The sequence below is a fragment of the Silene latifolia genome, chromosome Y (genome assembly GCF_048544455.1).
Source record: "Silene latifolia isolate original U9 population chromosome Y, ASM4854445v1, whole genome shotgun sequence".
NCBI lineage: Eukaryota > Viridiplantae > Streptophyta > Magnoliopsida > Caryophyllales > Caryophyllaceae > Silene > Silene latifolia.
The window spans coordinates 76,306,120-76,329,414 of NC_133538.1; the positions used below are offsets into that span (position 1 = coordinate 76,306,120).

The following is a 23,295-nucleotide window of genomic DNA, read 5'->3' on the forward strand; positions in this document are numbered from 1 at the left end:
GTTTACATTATAACGCACATGTAAATATGTACCGTCATATACGTAGTTTGTAGTATCAATGAGTGTGTATACTGATTTTTTTTTTTTTTTTTGGCAGCCGTGTATACTGAAATTGAATAACTAATTAATTAATTATAAAAAAAAAGTAAAAAATTTTAGTACAATTATTGCTATGATTAGTGGTGTTTGATATATACTTTGATGTAATTCATTTTTTTCATTATTTGTATGCTATTTCTATTTTTTATTATATGTATGGTATTCCGTATGTAGGCGTTGTTTGGTAAACGACATATTGGCCAATTTTTAGCATATTCAAGGGTTTTAGTATGTTTGACCAATCAATATGCTAATTTTAGTGTTTGGTAAACAGTATATTGAAACAACATATTTGGGGTCAATATGCTGTTTTACAATATGCTGCTTACCCCAGCATATTGGTTACCATATTGTAAAATAGGAAAATTTTCTCCATTTTACAAAGAAAACTAACAATCTACTAATCGAAATCTACCAATTACCAAACACTCAAATTAATTCTGCTAATTATAATATGTTAGTCAAACCTTCTGATAAAATCCGTCATTTATAATCTGCTTTTGCAATCTCCATATGCTGAAACTAATTCGCTATTAACCAAACAGGGCCATAATCTAACCTTATAGAATATATCTTATTATGTCCCAAGCTAAAACCCTATCCCTTTTTATTTATTCACAATTATGAAATAAGACGGCCTCATATTATGAGGCAGTTCTTTTGTATAAACAAAATCATTCACTTCTTGCTATTAATAAATGAGTGTTTTTATATGAAGGGATCATCTCATAGTATGAGATCGTCTCATATAATAATTACGGTCATTTATTAGCTTTTTGTTCTCCTATAGGCCCTTATTTAATATGATCGACAATAACCCTTGCCAATGGTGAGGTTTTTATAGTAGTAAGTATACGTTCATAACAAAGATTTGTTGGTGGTTACTTCTTTTATTGCAAAATGTAAAAATGGAGTATATGAGACTATCATGAGAGGAGTTTTGCTCTAATTTTTATTAAGAGTTCATGTATATAAAACAGAAGCTATGACACTTAATTATAAGGGTTAGTGTGTTTAGATATGATGAACAAGCATATGTTTGATGACAAGCAACAAAATACGAGTAACATATTGTTTAGTGCTCCAAGTTCAAACCCCAATTTCTAAGATGGCACCTAATTATAAGGGTTAGTGTGTTTGGACGGATATGATAAACATGATTTTCTATGAAATTACGTATATGAGACTATGGGTGAATGACGAAATCAACGTAAAGTTCATTTACATTCTAATAACGTCTCAAAGTTTTATTTTTCTTCTATTGAGTAATGACATACAAGCACATTGAATGTTTCTATTCTAGAAAATATGGTTCTAGATCTAACATCCGATGCAAATAGATTAGGGTTTTAAGGAGTCCAAGTTTTGCATACTACTCAAAAAGAAATTAAATAGATATTTATTATGCCATACAAGATAAAGAAAGAAAAATAAATAGGTATTAATTATTCCATACAAGATAAAGAAAATATATATAAACAGGCATTAGTTACTCCAAAAAAGAGAAAATTTATGTTGACAAGATAATACTCCATTTTGGTTACAAGATAATACAACTTAGGATCACCTAATTTACGTAAAAGTCCACTACAAGAAAAAGGTCACTTAGCGACCAACTACTTATTGGTTGCTAATTAGCGACTACTTTTAAGTTGGTCGCTAATTAGCAACCTACTTAACATTAGTTTCAAATATCAGAAGCTAATTAGCGACCAATTTAATGTTGGTTGCTAATTAGCAACCATTTTAAAGTTGGTTGCAAAATTAGATGCTAATTAGAAACTAATACAGTAATAAGTTGGGTGGTTGCTAATTAGCAACCAACTGGAATGGACCAAACTTTTACCCTAACTTTGGTGGACAATGTAGCCGCCTTATATAAACAATTAAACTCACAAACTCACTCATCCTCACAATTTTCCCCAAGTCTGTTGCTCTCACTCTCTTCTTCTCTCCTTTTTCTCTCCTCTCCCTTAACTTAACTCCAAAGTCCATAGCCATCTATTATCCTCCATCATTAACCCCCACTTTTCTTATCTTCAGTCAATCAATTTATTTGTTGGTCAAATATCAAAGATTGCTAAAGGTAAGATCTAATTTTCGTGGTCAAGTGTGGGCATCTTATTGTTTTTGTAGGCATGTCTAGCAAAGGTGGACTTGATGCAGCAGTTGGAGGAGAGGCCATTACATTGCTAGTGTAGAGTCTCAATGAAAGAACAACTACTCCAACCCATCCAAACCAAAGGTTATATTTGACTTTTTGGTACTATTCATGATTGTAGAGAATCTTTGGTATTACGAGTAATGTATAAGAGAAAACATAGTCATGCGAGATCTTGTTTGATTTATCGTCATGAATGCTATAAGAATATCAAGATTTTATAATTTTTAATAATGTGTAACTAAAGATATTCACGTTGTAAAACGCGCCTCGGCAAGCGTAATAAAGTCAAATGTAACCTTTGGTTTGGATAGGAGGGAGTATAATTCTATAATATATGAACTCGGTCAAAGGTCTTCCTATTCTTGCATAGACTGTGTGTCTGCGTCTACTCCGTAGCATACAACACCTCCGTTATGAGTATTATGTTGTATTGTTTGGACTCTTTAATTTGTATCATGGATAATTTTGTTGAATCATGTATCAAACGAGTTTTTCTATTTTTGAGCTTCAAACTAACAATTCAATTTCTTTTCCCTTACAGGTTGGTACAGTACATAGTACATTATATTAATTGAAAGGTCTACTTGGACAACAAAATCAATCAAATGATGATTTAAATAAATTTTGGCACTACATTTCAGTGTGATCATTTGTAATAATATAATGAACACCCAAAAAGAGTACGAACTATTATTTTATGTTATACGAGTCCTTCTATGTTAGAAATGAACAAAAACAATGAAAAGCGTCACTAGAAGAAGTGTCATAAAATTAAAATAATACATAATTCCACCAAATACGCAAATTCATGGATCAATTTCGTCATATTGAGTTTCAGGACCGGTAAATTTAAGCACCATTCAAAACCGAGATAGTTTCGTTTCAAATCAAGTTTATTAAGTCAGCTGGTTTCCTATTCTTCTTTAATATCTATAGCGCTAAGTGACCAAAACGACACAAGTGAAAACTCTCTCCAAAAAGTCTTGCTTCTTAATATAAGAAATGATTTCCCTTGATCATTAGCAAATACATGGCGTACAATATATAGTAAACTTAGTTAGTTTTGTCAACCCAATATTCTAGGAAGACCAAAACAATCTATTCCTAAGTTAGGGGATTTCAATCCCAAGAAATAAGCTAAGCATAGTTACAATATTTACAAATATACGCAGCATAACAAAAATATTCTGAGGAATATTTTATATGCTATTACACCCCCGCAGTCGAAGCGGGAGGAGGACGGATGCTGAGACTGGATCGAAAATCGTCAAAAAGAATTTTAGGTAGGCCCTTAGTGAATATATCCGCAAATTGATAGCGTGATGGAACATGTCGGACTATAACTTCACCGAGAGCAACCTTTTCGCGCACAAAATGAATGTCTAGTTCTATATGCTTGGTGCGTTGATGATTAATCGGATTACCAGATAAGTATATTGCGTAAAACATTATCACAAAGAGACGAATGTCGCCTTTCGAATAGGGCAATGCAATTCCAAAGCAGATAAGTTTCGAACCCAAAGAAGATTCGGCGACGACGTTGGCAACTCCTCGGTATCGCCTCAAGACTGAACGGATACCGTCGCTTTGTCTCTTAGAAGACCATGAGACCAAATTGTCTCCCAAATACACACAATACCCTGAAGTGGACCTCCGAGTGTCGGGACACCCACCCCAATCGGCGTCCGTATAAGTAACAAGAGTAGCAGCAGTGGACTCGTTAATATGTAAGCCATAGTTTGAAGTGCCTTTAATGTACCGTATTATACGTTTGAGCACCATAGTGAGCTTCCGGGGATCATGCATATGTAAACATACTTGTTGCAATCGCGTAGGCTATGTCGGGTCTCGTAAAAGTGAGATATTGAAGAGCGCCCGCGAGACTACGAAACAGAGACGGGTCAGCCACAGGTGCACCAGCCGTGGCACTCACTTTGGAGTTCGTGTCCACTGGTGTATTGGCAGGTTTGCAGGAGCCCATATTAGCCCGGTTTATGATATCATCAGCGTACCGTTGTTGGTGTAAGAATAAGCCATGTTTGTGTCGAATAGCAGCTACCCCAAGAAAGAAATTCAAAGGCCCAAGATCGGTCATAGCGAACTCAGAGTGTAAGTGACTCATAAGAGTAAGACGGAGCTTAGGACTTGAGGTTGCTAAAATTATGTCATCCACATATAATAAAAGGTAAGCAATGTCATTACCATTCTTGAAGATAAAAAGAGAATTATCGGACCGACTTTGAGTGAAGCCAATTTTAGACACAAACGTAGCAAACCGGTGATACCACGCCCGGGGGGCTTGTTTGAGACCGTAAAGGGATTTCTTGAGAAGACACACATGATTAGGATGATCTTTGTCTCGGAAACCCGGTGGTTGATGCATATAAACTGTTTAAAGAAGATGGCCATGTAAAAGGCGTTTTCACATCAAGTTGGTGAATTTGCCATTTCTTTGACACAGCGAGGCTAAGAACAATGCGAATCGTAGTGGGCTTGACCACCGGACTGAAAGTTTCGTCACAATCAACACCAACCTGTTGGGACCTGCCATTGACAACAAGACGAGCTTTGTACCGCTCCAATTCACCATTAGCCTTAAATTTATGTTTAAATAACCATATGCAACGAGTAATATTAACATTATCCGGCCGAGGTACAAGAACCCAAGTCCCATTCTTAATGAGTGCATCGTATTCGTCGGCCATGGCCCTATTCCAATTTGGGTCACGGAGTGCAGTGATGGGGCATTTGGGAATAGGGGAGAGCGATGTCGTGCATAGGTCGAAATGGGTTTTGGGTTTAAATATACCGTGTTTGGCTCGGGTGGCCATTTGAGGTGAAAGTGGGAGTGGTGGTGTGGCTTGTTGTTGGTGTTGGGGCTGTGCAGAATGGGCAGGGGTCGTGGCAGGTGTCGTGGAGGAAGGGTCCATGTCAGGTGTCGGGGAGGGAGGCTGCACGGGTGATTGAGGGGGAGTCTCGGTTGTTGCGGACACGGGGGAGGGTGTGTCCAGGGAGGACGGCCATAAATGTTGCTGAATATATGGCGTGGGATCAGTGGGTATGGTCACAGGTGGTTTGAATTTTGTGGCAAAAGGAAATATTGTTTCGTCAAAAGTGACATGCCGAGCAACAATAATTTTCCGGGTTTGTAAATCCAAGCACTTATATCCCCTATGATTGTCGGGATAGCCGAGGAACACGCAGGGAATAGCACGGGGGGCAAGTTTATGAATTGTAGAAGGGGGAATGTGAGGGTAACATAGACATCCAAAAGTCCGTAGATGAGCATAAGAGGGTTCTCGATGGTAAAGACTCGAGGTTGGAGAGACGTAGTTGTTTGCTTTGCTAGGGAGGATGTTATGTAAGTAAGTGGCCATGGCTAGGGCATGGTGCCAAAAAGAGGACGGCATGTGAGAGTGAAGGAGAAGGGTACGCATGATGTTATTTATTGTGCGAATCTTGCGTTCTGCTTTACCGTTTTGAGGAGATGTGTGAGGGCAAGAAAAACGAAATAGAAGACCGAATTTGGCAAAAAATTGGTGAAAAGATATATTATCAAATTCTCTACCGTTATCGCATTGGACAGTTTTAATTGAGTAATGGAATTGTGTTTTTATCATGTTGTAAAGAGTGGTAAAAATGGAGTGAACCTGTGATTTTTGTTTGATAGGAAAAGTCCAAAGGAAATTGGTAAAATCATCTAAAAATAACACGTAATATTTATGACCCATTGAGCTACGAACGGGCGATGTCCACAAATCGGTATGCAAAATATCAAAAGGACTAAGAGTGTTTGACATAGAATCGGAAAAAGGGAGTTTAACATGCTTTCCTAATTGACACGAATGACAAATGGATGATAATTTAATCGGACGACAATCAATATTTTTATTATGACGAAGAGAATTAAAAATGGCGTTGCCGGGGTGGCCAAGGCGATCATGCCACGTTGAAGAGGACGCGGCCAGCAAGGCAGTGGGGTTGGCAGTGGCGGAATGTTGAGATGGTAGGAGAGGGTAGAGGTCACCCGTGCTATTACTGCGCATTATCGGCTTCCCCGTCTTGAGATCCTTCACAGTGAAACCAAACGGGTCAAACGAAACCGAGACATTGTTATCAATAGTAAATTTCCGAACTGAAACAAGGTTCTTAATCAAATTAGGTACATGTAATACGTTTTTGAGAGTTAAATTATGATAAGGGGAGGGTAGGTTAGCATGACCGAGACCTCTAATTGGAATAAGAGTACCATTGCCAACGACTATATGACGGTTATCACTCAAAATAGAATAGGAAGAGAGCGTACCATTGGAGGATTGCATATGTGACGAAGCCCCGGTATCCATGTAGTAACCATCATCAGGCCCCTGTAAATTTAGAGATTGCATAGCAGCAGCTATGTCGGTTGGGACGAAAGCACCAGGCGTCGGAGAAGTGAATGACGGCTGTGCAATAAAAGCCTGCTGCGGCCTAGGGCCGAGTATACCTGCAGAGGGGTTAGCAGTGGGAGCCGACCAGCCGGCGGTGGGGTACGGACACGGAGGTGGCTGCGGTGACCAGGGTGAGAGAGGAACCCAGGTCCACGGCTGCTGCACACCAGAACCAGAGGACTGGTGACCGCGAGAATTGTGCTTATTATTATTATTGGAATTAGAATAACCACCATTATTATTATTGCCACCACCATGAAAATTAGAACCACCACCATGATTCTTACCTCGATAATTACCTCGGTTGTTGTGTCGATTACCTTTGCCCTTGTAATTAGAATTACCATTCTTATTGTTGCCCTTATTATTGGTGTCGGCAGAGGGAGTTTGAGAGGACAGCAGCGCCGTGTCAGGAGATTCTTTGGCAAGACGGCTTTCCTCGAGAGTAAGCATGGACCTCGCCTTGTAGAATGAGGGCAACGGGTCGCTTTGTTGAATGAGCGTCGCCACACTGCTGTAACCGGCAGAGAGGTGTGTGACGAGTTGCAGAACCAAGCGAGTTTCCGGGACAGGCGAGCCAACATTAGCCAATTGATCGGCTATCATTTTGAGTTTCTGGCAATAGGCGGACACGGTCGGGAAATTATCCATGTGGGTACTGGTAAATTGTTGCTCCAAATAAACGGCCCGAGAATTTTTGTTGTCATTAAAGATGTCCTTAAGACGATCCCACGCGGCTTGAGCAAAGAGAGACCGGGTTCAAGGATGGTGTGGAGAAGGTCGAGCGAAATCGTGCTATAAATCCACTGTTTGACGATAGCATCAAGACGATCCCACTGACCATCCTTTTGAAGTACGACATCTTTAGGAGGTGCAACATGATCGAGAACGTCGAAAGCACGAGCGGTATTGAGAAAAAGCTCTGCCCAAGACGCATAGTGAACATTCTCGGCCTCAAGAATGATAGGGACGAAGTTTTTGATATTGGAAACCGAATAAGCGGGATGAAAAGTGGATTTTGGATTGGCGTCATTAGTCATTGTGATATGTCGACTAAGAGCACAGAGGAGAAAGAGATTGAATCGAAGGAGAGAGTAGCGGAAGATTAAGAGAGGATCGGGATTGGTAGCTGATACCATATAAGAAATGATTTCCCTTGATCATTAGCAAATACATGGCGTACAATATATAGTAAACTTAGTTAGTTTTGTCAACCCAATATTCTAGGAAGACCAAAACAATCTATTCCTAAGTTAGGGGATTTCAATCCCAAGAAATAAGCTAAGCATAGTTACAATATTTACAAATATACGCAGCATAACAAAAATATTCTGAGGAATATTTTATATGCTATTACTTAACAATATACTCATAATATATATTCAAAAGTCATTGGTTAGATATTAACCGGGCAACGCCCGGGCATGAAATCTAGTATGGTAGGTATTTGAAAACGCAAATTTTAACTAGCTTGGAATTGATAAGGAATTGAGTCAATTTCAATTCCAAATTTTAGTAGTTCTCAAACACTTGAAATGTCTCAATTACGGAATTCAATTCCAATTTAAGGTTTCCAAACATACCATAAATTTAAGTTTGCCATTAATACCATATCTCCTGCACTTTATCGTAATGAAGTTCAAGAGAGGTAATCAAAAGAACTTTGCCAATTAATGGCAAACTACGCCGATTTAAAAATTTTAGGGTATTGCACGCGCCGTATCCAAAGATTCTTACAATGCTATCGAACAAAACAAGGCATTTCTAAAAATGCACACTTAGTTACATAAGTAGTTTTTAAGAACTCTTGTGGTTCGGGAGATGGAGACTATTGATCATCTTTTTAGGGATTGCGCCTTCGTCTCTAGGATTTGGGCAAGCTCACCGCTAGGTATAAACTCTATACAGTCACCTAGGATTGCAGTGGGTGATTGGATTATTAACTGGATTCGCTATTTGATGACACTGGAGGATAGTAAGACTCGTATTTTTCCTTTCTTGGCTATTATATTGTGTATCTGGAACCTGAGAAGTGGTGTCATCTTTAGAGGGGAGGAGGTCAACCCCAAGAGTTTTTTCATATGTTACAATCGTTTGGTGTCTTTGGCCTTTAAAGCCTTGGATGATGGTGTAGGAAATGTGGGTAAAGGAATTGGATCCAGCCAAAACGGCCAGGAGAGGGACAATGAGATCGCCATGATCAGGGACGAGAGACCCACTTATGGTGTGGGTAATTTCGGCTCATGTACAATGGCAAGGGTGAAGGTAGATGCAAGTTGGGAGAGATCAGGTGCGGCAGCTGTCGGATGGGTTGCGTTTGAGGAATCCGGAGTGATGTGGTTTGAGGGAAGTACAAAGTGTCGTGCGGAATCTCCTCTTCAAGCCGAGGCTTTAGGGGTTAAGGAGGTCCTCCTATGGGCTAGGGGGCGTGGTATCTTCCATCTTGAAATCTCTTCTGACTGCCTTCAACTCATTCTTCAATGGGCTGGGAAGGAAGATCATCACTACCAAATCAAAGGAATCCTGGAGGATATTGTTTCTTTATCTGCTTATTTCCATTGTCTATGTTTTAGCTACATATGCAGGCACTTGAACGGAGAGGCCCACCGGCTTGTTAGGCGGGCCTTACGTGCAATTTAGGAACCTTTCTTGCCAGTTGCCAAAAAAAAAAAAAAGAATTCTTGTGGTTAATTTGATGTTTTGCCAACATTCTTATAAAATTTAGCTACAACATATGAACTGCAACTTTTTATGTAATTCCCACTTATTTTTTGGTCTCGGACCGGAATTGAGACATGTGCATGTTCACCTATAGTTACTTGTATTGAATTCCAAACTTAAGTTTTTTCACGCAGTGATACAAATATGGGGCTTTTTTTTGTTTTTACTCCAACTACGGCAATAAAAAAGGAATCTCGGGCTTGATAAATGTCTTTCAGAGACAAACATCTATAGTGTATACCCCGGGTAGAATTTTAACAATGATTATACCCCTAAAATTGCGTTTAGAACTTTGATGGAGATGGTCTAAACTCGCGAAGAAAAAAATGATCTTAAATGCGTGTGTTTTTTGTAGCGACTCGTGATCTTGTTACGCTTAAGAAATCAAACTAGGTTGATATAAATCCCGATTTGTAAATATCGTCGACGTTTTAGTAAATATCATCGACGTTTTCATTCCAAAAGACGATAATGCCCTTTGCATAATTACACTATTTTCTCTCTCTAAACAATTTTCTCACAAATTCTACTAAAAACCAACTACATTTCGTTCTCTCATCGCATTAAACCAATTAAAAGATGTTAGAAATTAACGCACATCGACTAGAAAATCTAAATAAATTTAAAAAATCCGCAAATAAACGTATTAAACACGATTTAAAAAAAAAAAAAATGAACTAGCTCATGGACTAAATGTTGAGATTCAACAATCGACCATGGACCAAACGTTGAAAACCAACGTTTGCCATGATCCAAACGTGGAAACCAAATGTGTGTTGGCGGTCCAAACGTGAAACCAACGTTGATTGACGTGGTCCAAACGTTGGAATCCCACGTTTATTAAAGATTTTTTTTTTTTTTTTTGAATTTTTTCAAAAAAAAAAAAAAAAAAAAAAAATCTCACGTGGGATTCCAACGCGTTTGACCACGCCAACGCCGGTTTCCCACGTTTGACCACGCCAACGTTGGTTTAACGTTTGGTCCATGATCAACGTTAGATCTCAAAGTTTGGTCCATGGTTCAACTTCGCGGTACAAATTTGATTTACTGCTAAAAATTGCAATGTTTGTTATTACTAAGTCAATACGTGACGTAAATCAATTATCGAATGGATTTAACGGTGCGCAAAAAAAAAAATTAACCAAATAATGAAGCGATTAAGTTGTTTAAGTACTGGTGATTCGAGATCCGTCGTGTTGTTAATTGTTGTTGTGGTTTTTTTTTAATTTAGTTGAAGTTGAGAGGAAATTTTTTAGAGAGAGAAAGGGCTGGATGAGTGGAAGGGTAGTTATTGTCTTTTTTATGAAAAACGTGTCGATATTTACTAAAACGTGTCGATATAAATCAGTCCTCATAGGCGTATCGCGCCATACAACAACTAGTAGAAGTAAAACAAAGCAAGGAAAGAATAACACAATTGCAATTGCGCAAACCAAAATTCAAAAAAAATGGAGAAATTCCCAGTAATTAATTTAACCCCATACCTAGAATGGCAGAAATGTGGCAATGCAGCTGAATCTGTTATTCACCAATTATGCGGCGAGGTAAGCCGAACACTGAAGGAGACAGGGGCGTTATTAATAAGGGATCCTCGCTGCACAGTCGAAGATAACGACACTTTTCTAGATATGATGGAGAAATACTTCGAGCAGCCATTGGAATTTAAACGAATGCATGAACGACCCGAATTGCATTATCAGGTTGGAGTGACTCCTGAAGGAGTGGAAGTTCCTCGTAGTTTGGTGGATGCGGAGATGCAGGAGAAATTGGAGGGTATGGGTGAGGAGAGTAGGCCAATTATGCCTAAGGGTGCGGATCCTAAGTGGAGGTATATGTGGAGGATTGGGGGTCGGCCAGTGAGTACCAAGTTTGTCGAGTTGAATGCTGAGCCTGTTGTTCCGAAAGGGTTTGATGGGTGGAAGGAGAGGATGGATTCTTGGGGGTGTAAGATGGTTAATGCCATTGAGGTTGTTGCTGAAATGGCTGCTGTTGGGTTTGGTTTACCTAAGGATGCGTTCACTGAATTGATGCACCAGGTTTGTTGCATTAAAACTTAGATGATAGGATGAGATTGGCTTGTTAGAATTTGCCCGTTTGTTTTGTTTCTTGTTTTAGTTGACTATGCATTTACTTTTTTTGATGCTCCAGTTGGTTGCATAAAAACTTAGATGTGATGGTCTTACATGTGAAACTGTCTCTTGATTGTTTAATCACTTCTTTGATGCTCAGGTGGTTGCATAAAAACTTAGATGAAACAGTCTTACATGTGAGACCGTCTCATTAGAATTTGATTGTTTCTTATTTTGGTTTACCCAAGGGTGCATTCACTTCTTTGATGCACTAGTTAGTTACATAAATACTTAGATGAGACAGGTCTTACGTGTGAGGCTGTTATACCATCCCATTAGAATTTGATTGTTTCTTGATTTGTTTTTCCCAAGCATGCATTCACCTCTTTGATGTACCAGGTGGTTGAACCCACGTCATAAAAACTTATATGAGACGGTCTTATATATGAGACCACGATATGGAACGGATTTGTGGTCTCACATGGGAGACAGTCTCATGACAAACACATTGTTTCTTAGAGTTTTTTCTTGTAGAAGTTGATTGTTTCTTGCTTTGTAGGGGCCTCATTTGCTTGCTCCAACAGGGAGTGACCTTGCTCGACATGGGCAGAAGGGAGTTGTGTTTGCTGGATATCACTATGATCTTAACTTCTTAACTATTCATGGGAGAAGTAGGTTCCCTGGTCTGAATATTTGGCTTAGAAACGGGGAGAAGGTTGAAGTGAAAGTTCCTGTTGGATGTCTGCTTATTCAGACCGGAAAGCAGGTAAATTAGACCGAGAATCTTCTGACTTCTATCAATTGGGTATATGCTGTGTACTGTCAGGCAGTTAGGCTAACCGTTAATCAACTGCATGTGCTAGTTTATCATACTGCAGTGATAAGCTTGTTACTCAAGACACATGGTGTGTCAAACTTGTCTATTTTATGAACAACACTCATGTTGCTGGCTTAAAATGAAGTGTCAAATTATCATATCCATGTTCTATTGCCGATTGCTAGACACGCGGCTACACGAGTGACTAATTGTTGGAGTGACATACAAGAATTACTTTTAGAAAAAAAGTTGGTTTTTAATTGAGTTTTTAACCAAGATTAACTAGAGTAGAAAGTACGTTAGTGTTTGTTTTGCTATTCTCTGGAAAAATTGTTTCGTACAGTGATTTTTCTTATTCTCTAATGCCCCTCGTTTGGACGTATTTACCTGTTATCCTAGCAACCTTACACATCTGGTAAAAGTATTCAATATTGATGTTTTATTGCTGAGCATGCAGATAGAGTGGCTGACAGCAGGCGAATGCATTGCTGGCATGCACGAGGTCGTTGTTACAGACCGCACACTTGAAGCAATAAAATTAGCATCTGAGCAAGGGCGGAGTCTTTGGAGAGTATCTTCAACTGTGAGTGGACATAATCATGTTATTCGCTAATGTTGTAATGCTTTCAATTAGTTGTCAATTTTGTGGTACACTTTGTGATTTGGAAAAAAGGCACGTTCCTGTATCTGACTCAAACAATCCTCTGCACTTTATGTTGTCCAGTTATTTGCACATATAGCATCAGACGCGGTACTTAAGCCATTAGGCCCTTTTGCTGACAGTCCACTCGCAAGCATGTACCCTCCCATGTGCGCAGGGAAGTTCGTTGAAAAAGAGCTTGCCGTGATTAATCTAAAAGGAAATGGTGGGAGGCCTTCAGCACCATCCTAGTAATTTCGTCCCAAGAATTTAATCAGCTGTAACTCAAAAGACGTCTTACGACTGTGATATTATGCATACATGACTGTAGCATGAACAAGAGGTTTTGTTGTTATTGTTCATCTTATGTAACCACCTCAAGACTATAAGATCTTTAATTATATTTGGTTGTATCCTCTTTCTGCAAAATTGTTGAACCAATAACAGACCGTTTACAATGTTTTTGTTCTTTGTGTTTCAGAAGCCAAGAATTTACGGACCAAAATTGTTCCCTCCTTTTTTATTACCTTTGTGAATGTTACCTTTAGTTGAGACTATATCGTTTGAATTTGGGTTTTTGCATGCTGTGAGTTATGATGAAGGTGCATACTTGCATGAATGTGTCTCATCCCTTATAGTATTCAACTCCTAGGATTCATCTTGAATTTACCTTTACATTGGAGTTTAAGGTTTTCAATTTTAGCTGCACCAGTAAGCTATCTCATGAAAAGGCTTTCGCCAACTCGGTGACTGTGACATTCTAGATTTTGTGCAGCTAATGAGCTAATACCTTTAAGAGAAGCAATGTCGGCTTTAACCCTATCCTGCCAACTGGTACTTGCTAGTTGCTGCAGTGTTGCCAAAGCTCTGGGACAATAATCCCATCTGAACTTTAACGGTTACCGTTTGTTTGGATGGAGGGATATGGAAGGAAAAAAGGGAGAAAAGAGAGAAATATTCCTTGCGACTTTGTGAGAGACGATTACCGTTTGTCACAGTAAATCAGTAATGCACATACGGAGAAAGCTTAATGACTCCAGTCTTAACATATTCCTTGTGTTTCTTTCTGGACACACATTTGGCAATTCTGATGTTTTCCCCAGCTTCTATGCATCTGTATAAACATAGATTAATATGAATATTTCGTCTCTTGACCCGGTCAAACACATTTTCAGAATATTTGTCAGAAGTCTTGTTTGTCAACATTAAATATTATCACATCTCCTTCAAGTTGTCGGGGGTAGTTAGCAATTTGTGTTTTTATCTCTTTGTAAATTATCTTTTGGTCTGGAAATACTAGCCTTGCCCAATGTACAGCTCAGGACAGATGTTCAAGTCAACTTGCAGCTCTGGTCAAACATAGCATAGTATGATCAGTTTTTCCACAGGAAGGAATAATGAACTTCCAATACCTTCGCGCTGCAAAAGAGAATGATTCTGTGTCAAAAACCGTCTCTCAAAACTCGTCTCAGGCAGTGGCTGGCGGGATTTTTCAGCTCAACACTGATGTGACGGCTCTTTGCCATCTTGTGGACACTGTAGACCCCAGTATCTACAACCCTCAGCTACGCGACAAACTGTATGCATTTCCAGCCTTTTGTTAATTAAAATTACTGCTTGTTATGATCATCATATGTTATTTTGCATTTCCTCTGACTCAACTGTATGTGATTCTAATATTGTCAAGCAGTGGATTGGTAATGCCTGGTACATTTGCAACTCTTGCCATAGGCAAGCAGTCTTGGAGGCGTTGAGATATTATATTTTACCATAAGTTATTTTCCATTTCCATTGGCTCACAAAATTGTTACTGATTCGTATACTATAAGTAGCAGCGGGTTGATGTAATCATTGATTAAAGCAATTATCATTGTGAATCATTTAGGAAGAGCCTCCCCTTACTTTAACAGGTTAATGCCACGTGCATCCAATGCCCTTGTCTGCTATAGGCAGGAAGTAGGGAACCTTGGGAGTAATATTGCTATGATCATCATATATTCCTAGTTTTCTTTTGTACAGAAATCTATCCATTACTATTTTATGAAACTTACATATGTTGCTTGGACAGGGATACCATGAGCCAAGACATAATGTTGCAGGTGAAGGAGACCTTGGACAAGCTCTCCGATTACTTTGGTTGGCCTTACGACCAAACTAACAACGTCTCCTTAACTGTAACTCATCTTTCTTCGACTTGTATTACTCCTATGATATTCAAATGTGTATTATTGTACATATAAGCTTGTGTTGTACACTCTTTTCAACAGAAAGATGAAGTTAAAGGCCGTAAGTTTGCCAAAGTCAGTCTTGGAAGAATTCCGGAAGGCTCTGAAACTTGCCATTGGGCCTTCAGTCTCTCAGAGTCAAAGTCCATTCGAGACTGCTGCAGCTGGGATTGAACAGATCAACAATTCTATAGTAGAATACCGAACCTTGTTGATGCCATTGGCACATCTAAAGACACTCCTGGACACCGCAAGAAGTTGTTAGTTTCAGTAAAACTCATTTTTTTTTTTTGGATAAGGTAAAGAAAGTAGGGTGATCTTATTAAATAAGACCAACCTATAACATCCGGAAGGATGTGAGGGTGACCGAAAGCCAAGCACTTATGGAACACTAAAAGAACACAATCATGCTATATAAATGAGAGTGATTTAATAAAAAGTCAAGACAAAAATATCATTTTAAAGAAAAAAAAAACAAAAAAAAAACTCATAAAAGTACTTAGAAAAATCAGATAAAGAACTAACAAATATTCTCCATGAACAACATAACAAGCAAATAAATTTGTTCTAAGAAACTCGGTCTAGCAAATTAAAGATTCAAAAGATCCATTGAAGATACAAGTTAGGACAAATTTCTATTTTTAATCCTTAATCTAAACCTTCTTTAGAGCAAGACATTTGACTGCAAATCTCTCTTCTAGGCTAAAATGAAGAGAAAAAGACCATCTAGTCACAAAGAAGGAGAAGATAAGAATTTATTGCTGAAAAAATTGATCTTAACCAAGGAAAAAGAACAAATAGCAACTAGACTCGACCATAAATTCAATTCTTCACTGATAGATGAAGAAGAGAATAAAAAAAATGACAAACAAATTTTTCATAAAAAATTGATTCACATGGAGCAAAGGTGGAATCAAAGACTAAAGAGTGATAATGAGTTGCCAGAGAAACTGCTACTCCCTCCATTCAACTCCACTTTGCTTTTTCTTTTCGACACTATTCATGTCGGACATTCAATTTCGCTTTTCTCGATCGATACATAAGTTAAAATATATTCATGTGAGATCTTATTTGATTAAATTTTAAGAGATTTTTAAAAATATCTAACTTTTATAATTTTTACAAATATGTAGCTAAAGATATTTACCGCGTAAAAGTCGCGTTGGCAAACGTGATAAAGCAAACATGTAAAGTGGAGTTGAATGGAGGGAGTATAATGGTATTGGTCTTCTGAACTTAAATTAATATTGTTGTATATTATATTAAAGCAATAATTGGCTACCCCTTTAATCGCCATGTGTCACACCCCAATTTCTTGCCATGTGTCATTCAAATATTTAAATGCCTAATACAATTTACAAAACTTTTGACAAAAAAAGTGTGAAAAAGTCTAAGAGATATTTAGAAGATATTTATGGAGTCATTTTAAGCTAATCATGGAAATAATTTTAACATGATATTTTTTTTTATTTTTTTTTTGTAGAGGAATTTTAACATGATTTTAGAAGATTTTTATGGAGTCATTTTATATTTTAAGAGAATTTATGGAATCAATTTATATTTTTTAATTTGTTAAACCGTTTTATCATTTTACGCTAATCAAATATAATCATATCTTTACCGTATTATTGATTGATAATAATAAAAGGAGATTAACTCAGTAAGTCAATAGCTAAAAAAGATGTACGCTCAAATTTCACTAATAGGCGTGACAAACTAATGTCGTTAATAGTCATTGTTATATTTATATCTTTAGAAACTACGAACAAACATCATCTACCACCACCAAGTAGCCATCATTCACGAACAATACCATATGAGCATTTTTTTTTCAAATTTAGAAATATAAACTGATTTGCTAAAACTAGTGATTAAATAAAATAAATTTGTTTCTAGGAAATTTTCGAAGTTAATCGCGGAAACAAGTTAATTATGGAATTTTTAGGGTAACAATAAATCTTTTAATTGCCATTTTTAAGTAATTGATCAACCCATTTTGGGATTTGGAATTATTCAAATTTTAAAAGAAGATATTCGAATTTTAAAATAAGACGAAATATTTATATACAACCGTATTTGACTTTACTAGATTATTATAGCATTATACTAAATTGGCATAGCATCCGTCCAAATAAATCTTAGAAACTAAAAAGAGACAATTATAAAACGTTATCAATTAACAAAATTCTCGCTTAGTATAATTGAATCAACTAATATAAGATGTTATAAATTACAACAGATAACGCCCAAAATTAAATTCTACTCCCTCCAATTCACAATAAACCTCCCTATTTCTTTTTTCGGTTATTCACAATAACCTCCCTATTTCCTTTTTTAGTAAGTGTTTGTGTGGTCCAAATTTAATTGTATGGTGGGGTAGTGTATTTGTGTGGTCCAAATTTAATTATATGGTGGAATAGTGTGTTTCCTTAATTTTTGTGCCAAAATGAAATGGGAGGTTTATTGTGAATTGGAGGGAGTATAATCTTGCCTAAAATAAAACGTTATCAATTAACAAAGACATTCAGTTGAATCATTGATTACGTAAATTAGCCTCCAGATGTAACAATCTATAAAAATATAACAGCAAAACCAATTTAACATTTTGTTATTCAACCTCTGTACATTTAAAATATCATGCAACTTTTTTCATTTTATATCAAATTGGCATTCAAGTGTTGATCAAGTAGAGATGAGATGGTAACAAACGTACTCCCATGGGTATAGGTCATTATGGGTCGTTATACTTGAATTAGTGATTAAAATGGTTTAAGGCCTTTTATTATGTGTGATAAGTTGTAGTATAAACTATGAAATGATTTTTTGGTGCAATTTTGGCTGGAAAAAAAAATGGATTTAATTTCTTTAACTCAAAGTTACGAGGCCAGTTCACTATATTTGAAACTTAAGAGGGTTAATGTCACAACTGGCCAAAGTAATGAGGTCCAATCGTTACTTTCGCGCTATCTTAATATACACGACTCTTTTTATTACAAAATATTTAAATTTTATAAAATATTTTTTCATAAAGAATCTATATATTTATAAGTTCCGTCTTTCAAAGTTCATGTTTTTAGCAATATTTATGGTCAAATATTTGAATTTTGGTTGTCGAAAAGTGAATGTAACATTTAATTTGGATAGAAATGAGTAATAGTCATCACAAATTCTTAAGAGATACGGTCTTTCATTAATGATAGTGAATAGTCATAATGCGTTCAAGCAAGCAAAATCCAATAAGAGTAAGAGTTGTCACAGAATCAAAATTCAAAGTTCGCAAGAAATATAAATATTTCACCCAATGATCATTTAAACCAAATTAATCAATATAAAAATTAAAAAAAATTCAATTTTACGTCTTTTGTAATAATGTACAAATAAAAAAGGGTTTTAATAATGTTGACAATTTGTAGACTATTTATCATCAATGTAAGAGTTTTTCATGAAAATTAATCAAATTTTTATTTTGTCTATTATAGAAGGATGTAAATTGTTTTCAGATGAATAATATTGTATAATAATCAATAATGTTGAAATAATTACAAAAAAATATTGCTACAAGTAGTATAATATCAATATGAAATAATTTTTTGCGATAATTTAATGAGGAAAAAAAACTGGGTTGCATTTTACTCTTAGTTAAATTTATGGGCGTTAATTGCTATAAATGAAACTTACAAAGCCTAATTTTACAATTGTTCAAAGTTAAGGGGTAACTGTCACTTTCAAGAATTTAAAAGAAAACCATAATGACTCAAACTCGACTCACGGCATGGTGACTTGGTGAATGGTGGGTCGTGAATCGTGACGGGTGACTAGTGGGAGAGGGACATGGTTCATGACTGGATGGTCTTTGATAGGTCACATAAGCGTTGAGGTTGGAAGTTGGTTGGTCATTGTTAGATAATTATGGGGTATATTGAGAAAGTTGGAGGAGGAGAAAATCCGATTTGGGTTATGAGTAGTTGACTGTTAGAGTTTGCAGATCTATGAAATTAGAAGGGGTGTAATGGTTAGTTAGGCGAGGTCTTTTGGAATTAATTTCAGTTATTAGAGATTCAATTTAGTTCATTTCAGGTTGATTCAGCTCAATTATAATATAAATATTATGTATCATCTGCTGTTTGATATACAAATAGTTATTTGTCTGTACTCGATTAAATGCACATAAATGAGTTTATATATATAAATTATGACAATTACAACTATAATTTAAATACTATTTATATCGCAATTTTGAAGATCGCCCGCACGGGTTCAAAAGCTAGTTATGGAGTACAATGGTACTTTGAGTCTTTGCTTATGGTGTGGCACTCAACGACTCAAGGACATGGGTATGGAATTGTACTCGATCCTTAGCAGTCCGACAGTTCTACTATAAGAGGCAAGAAAGAGGTCTGCATAACAAACTTAAAGAGAGGATTGTGTATCAAGTATTTAGTAAGATATGAAATAATTTGAAGTCTTATTTCTCAAATATCTATTTATTTCAGTAAAAATAAACCCTAAATACTTCAAAGTTCAAATTATAGATATATCTTTGTTCTGGAGTCGAGTCCATAGACTCCATACACATGTATCCTCAGTTTAAGACAGTCCTCTTGTGTAAAATAAAGTCATCTTCAACACTCATAGCCGAGTTCAAGTACCATAGGTTATCGAAGATATTATACAATAATTGATATATGGTGGGTTGTTCTGGTAATTTAAGTTACTGATGAATCAGCCTGTTCTGTTAATTTGTGTTAATTGATGAATCGATAGGCAAGAGGTGAAGCATAATGTAATGGCGCTAATGATTGATACTTCTTCTAAGATCAAAGCCATTGGTGTACTTGAACAAAGGAGCACAGGCCCGTCTTTGACCCTGTGCGGCCCGTGCGGTCGCACAAGGCCCCCAAAATTTTGGCCCAAAGTTATGTAGAAAGGGCTTCTTCGGTAAAGAAAAAATTTCAGGAAAACTGGCCCAAAACAAAGCCTTATAGTGCGCGAGATATGTCAACAATCCATCCCATATTCCCATTAATGTCTTTGCCTAATTAGTAATTCCTTCCTCTTTCCAAGAATACTAATTGTCTCTTTAATGCAAATATCCTTAAATAAAAAAAATGTGTATTTACAAGTTTCATTTTATAGACTAATTTCAACAATGGTGATTTTTTTTTTTTGTACTTTTAAGTTTCAATATATAAGAATTGCCTCATTTTAGTCTATTATTTTTTTATTTTGTTTATTGTTTTACTATGACAATTTTTTTATAATTTATGATTTTTTTTGTACGAAGATAAGCGAAATTTCCTATCTTAGATTCATAAGATTAAATTTGTATTAATATTGTTTAAAGATCGAGTATATGAATTTGTGGAATATTAAACCAAATATAATAAAAAAAATTATTCGATTAACTACATTAGTTACAGTGATATTATATTAGTAGGGCCCCAATTTTTGATTTCGCACAGGGCCTCCAAATCTCCGAGACGGCCCTGAAGGAGCATTCTTGTAAAGGCATCCTCCACTGTCAAACCCAAGGAACGAGTTGCAAAAATGAAGAAGGTTCTTAAAGAGATGGTGGAAGTCTGATAATTTGGTTCCCGGGGTATTTTTAAGCCGGATCACCCTATCGGAACTTTCTTCACATGCCATGTCATAATATACCCACCCCAAATTTTAAGAATTTTTGTTCATAATAGAAGAACTTTATATAAAGTTCGTAGATGGAAAAAACTATAAAATGAATAATGTTAAATAGTTTCTCACATTTTACAAAGCTATATTTATTGTACATTTTTCAATATTTATAAACTTGGTTCTTATTTTAGAACTTAATTATTAAAAATAAGAACAAACTTTGAAATGCAATAGAAAAACTTTTAAAATAAAGTTCTTGGTAACAACCCCAAAACTAAGAACTACTGTTGTTATTGCTCTAATATACCCGCCTAATTGTCTATTTTTATGTGTTTAGTCAACTATACAGTCATTATTAATTCATTGCTTCATTTTTTTTATTAAATAATAATAAAAAGGATATTTAACAAGAATACTCCAAATTATTGGTCACCTTCTCAAAATACCCTGAACTTCAAATTAACTCGCAATAAATCATACTATTGGACCTCCTCTTCTCGTATTACACTCGGTAACCGGCTACCTATTTAACTAGTCACTCACTCTCATTTTCTTCTCAAACCCACCCATGAACCATCCTACTCATATCGTGACCCCATTATCAACCCAACAACCGCCACCATCCACCTACACCCAACTCGACCATCGTAACACACCACCCACAAGCTCCCAAAACCCCAGATTAACATTACCCCCAAATTGATTTGAGATTTAGGGTTCTTCAAAATGACGTTGACTGTTGATGAGGGCACTACGAAGACGATAACGAGGCAAGGCATATCGCGATTCGACAGCAAGAAGGCACGATAGAAAAAGGTTGTGGCGAGTTGTGGTTGGCGAATGGTGATGGTGGTGGTAGTGGTAGTTCCGGATCGATTTTGTTTTTACGAAAAATTACCTCTTCAGTTGTTGATTGTAAGGCTAGTTTTGAGTTTTGAGATTGAGAGGATGGTAAATAAAATGAACAAGGGTTTGATTAATGTCAGGTTGTTGGCATATGGAAAATAGTTGGAGAATTGATTCAAGAAATTTTATTTGAGATGATTGTATGAAAGAATAAGGAGGAAGAAAGAGATACCATTTGATTCTTGAAACCTGTGTTCTTAGTTGGTGCCATCAATTTGCCGAGTTTCTTCCCTTTCTCAATCCCTTTGATGTCCAGGTATAGATCGAAAGAGCTGTGTTTATGGGACCCAATGGCTGCATGAACAATGGTGTTTTGGTTTTATGGGCAGACTATAGCGGTGCGTTGTGGGGGTGGCCGAGGTGATGAATGGTATAAATGGGTGGTAGGTGGTTGAGTTTGCCGTGGTGAAGAGTGATAATGTGATATACCGGTGGTTATGGGACCTAATGTCATTTTAACCTGATTTTGAGCCGAGTTTAATATGAGAAGGATATGTGTATAGTATGATTTATTCTGAGTTATATTAAAATTCGAAGTATTTTGAGAAGACGACCAATAGTTTGGAGTATTCTTGTTAAATAACCCTAATAAAAATGGTCTTAACTCTGAACTAAGGGTAAGTATATCAGCAAGACTCACCAACGTTTTAAGACTCTGCCACATCAACTTTTCAATAACTTTTATTATTTCTTTATTGTCCAGACTCAGCTCAGACTCCATACATTACAGACTCATCTCAGACTCTACCATTTCACTTCTTTTTTTTACAAACAAATGTACCTGAAACCTGACAAGGTGACTGAAATTAAAAAGGTACCTGAAAAGCTAGCTCAAAATTGGAAACTGATAAGGTAGCAGATTAATTGTAAAGTGTGTGGTAAAACTAACTGAAAAGGTAACTTATTTTTTGTAAAATGACATAAAAGGACATTAATAATTATAATAAATTAATTTAAATAAAGGGTAAATATGTAATGTAAAACATTTCAGCTACCTGAAACTTTAAAAAGCTACCTGGAATAGCTTTTCATTTCCGGTACCAGGTACCTGAAATTACTTTACCAAACAACACTAGGTAAAACAACTACCTGAAATATTAGTCAAATCAGGTTGCTTGGTCAAATCAGGTACCTGAAATGCCTTGCCAAACATAGCCTTAGGCTCTATTTGGCAAAACTACCTGAAAAGGTAGCTGAAACCAGAAAAGGTGGCTGAAAACTGAAAAGCTAACTGAAACCTGAAAAGGTAACTAATAAGGTAGCTGAAAATTAGGAGCTGATAAGGTAACTGATTATATAAAAAAGTGTTTAGTAAACTAGCTGAAAAGGTAGATGATTTTGGTAAAATGACGTAAAAGGATATGAAAATTATTTTATATTATAGAATAAAGGGGTACAAAATGGAAAATAAGTCATTTCAGGTACTTGATTTCTCAAATGCTACCTCAGGTAGCATTTCATTTCAGGTACCTTGTTTGACCAAATAAGCTACTTGCCAAACACTTGCAAAAAAAAAAACCAGGTAGCTGAAATTTTGGTCAAATAAGCTACTTTGGTCAAATAAGCTACCTGAAGTATCGTCCCAAATGGAGC

General features: G+C 36.5%; 3 protein-coding genes and 1 long non-coding RNA gene across 4 annotated transcripts; 3 read left to right on the forward strand and 1 right to left on the reverse strand.

Moving 5' to 3' along the window:
* The first annotated feature begins 1,929 nt into the window (after nucleotides 1-1,929).
* LOC141634505 (uncharacterized) lies at nucleotides 1,930-2,760 on the forward strand. Its single transcript, XR_012539231.1, has 2 exons — nucleotides 1,930-2,185; nucleotides 2,236-2,760. It is a non-coding gene; the product is annotated as an uncharacterized LOC141634505 (long non-coding RNA).
* Nucleotides 2,761-4,605: 1,845 nt separating this feature from the next.
* LOC141628341 (uncharacterized) lies at nucleotides 4,606-7,733 on the reverse strand. The gene is made up of 3 exons (XM_074441499.1): nucleotides 7,535-7,733; nucleotides 5,914-7,430; nucleotides 4,606-4,857 (listed from the first exon to the last, which is right to left on the reverse strand). Exons 1-3 carry the CDS (start codon nucleotides 7,731-7,733, stop codon nucleotides 4,606-4,608), a joined length of 1,968 nt encoding a protein of 655 aa, XP_074297600.1.
* A 3,044-nt stretch (nucleotides 7,734-10,777) lies between these two features.
* LOC141634269 (uncharacterized) lies at nucleotides 10,778-13,398 on the forward strand. Its single transcript, XM_074446495.1, has 4 exons — nucleotides 10,778-11,450; nucleotides 12,043-12,249; nucleotides 12,758-12,883; nucleotides 13,025-13,398. The coding sequence occupies exons 1-4, from the start codon at nucleotides 10,863-10,865 to the stop codon at nucleotides 13,190-13,192; spliced, it is 1,089 nt and encodes a 362-aa protein (XP_074302596.1). The 5' UTR covers nucleotides 10,778-10,862; the 3' UTR covers nucleotides 13,193-13,398.
* A 939-nt stretch (nucleotides 13,399-14,337) lies between these two features.
* LOC141628342 (uncharacterized) lies at nucleotides 14,338-15,339 on the forward strand. The gene is made up of 3 exons (XM_074441500.1): nucleotides 14,338-14,519; nucleotides 15,009-15,114; nucleotides 15,208-15,339. Exons 1-3 carry the CDS (start codon nucleotides 14,338-14,340, stop codon nucleotides 15,337-15,339), a joined length of 420 nt encoding a protein of 139 aa, XP_074297601.1.
* The last annotated feature ends 7,956 nt before the right edge of the window (nucleotides 15,340-23,295 follow it).

Bases quoted from the DNA above. Each gene is read 5' to 3' on its own strand.
- LOC141628341 (XM_074441499.1), bottom strand. From the start codon at position 7,733: ATGACTAATGACGCCAATCCAAAATCCACTTTTCATCCCGCTTATTCG. The intron at 7,431-7,534 runs GTCAGTGGGATC...TCTTTGCTCAAG, and splicing joins TGTCGTACTTCAAAAGGATG to CCGCGTGGGATCGTCTTAAG. The intron at 4,858-5,913 runs GTTCACTCCATT...CATAAATTTAAG, and splicing joins CTATCAAACAAAAATCACAG to GCTAATGGTGAATTGGAGCG.
- LOC141634269 (XM_074446495.1), top strand. From the start codon at position 10,863: ATGGAGAAATTCCCAGTAATTAATTTAACCCCATACCTAGAATGGCAG. The intron at 11,451-12,042 runs GTTTGTTGCATT...CTTGCTTTGTAG, and splicing joins TCACTGAATTGATGCACCAG to GGGCCTCATTTGCTTGCTCC. The intron at 12,884-13,024 runs GTGAGTGGACAT...TATGTTGTCCAG, and splicing joins TTTGGAGAGTATCTTCAACT to TTATTTGCACATATAGCATC.
- LOC141628342 (XM_074441500.1), top strand. From the start codon at position 14,338: ATGAACTTCCAATACCTTCGCGCTGCAAAAGAGAATGATTCTGTGTCA. The intron at 14,520-15,008 runs GTATGCATTTCC...TTGCTTGGACAG, and splicing joins CCTCAGCTACGCGACAAACT to GGATACCATGAGCCAAGACA. The intron at 15,115-15,207 runs GTAACTCATCTT...TCTTTTCAACAG, and splicing joins CTAACAACGTCTCCTTAACT to AAAGATGAAGTTAAAGGCCG.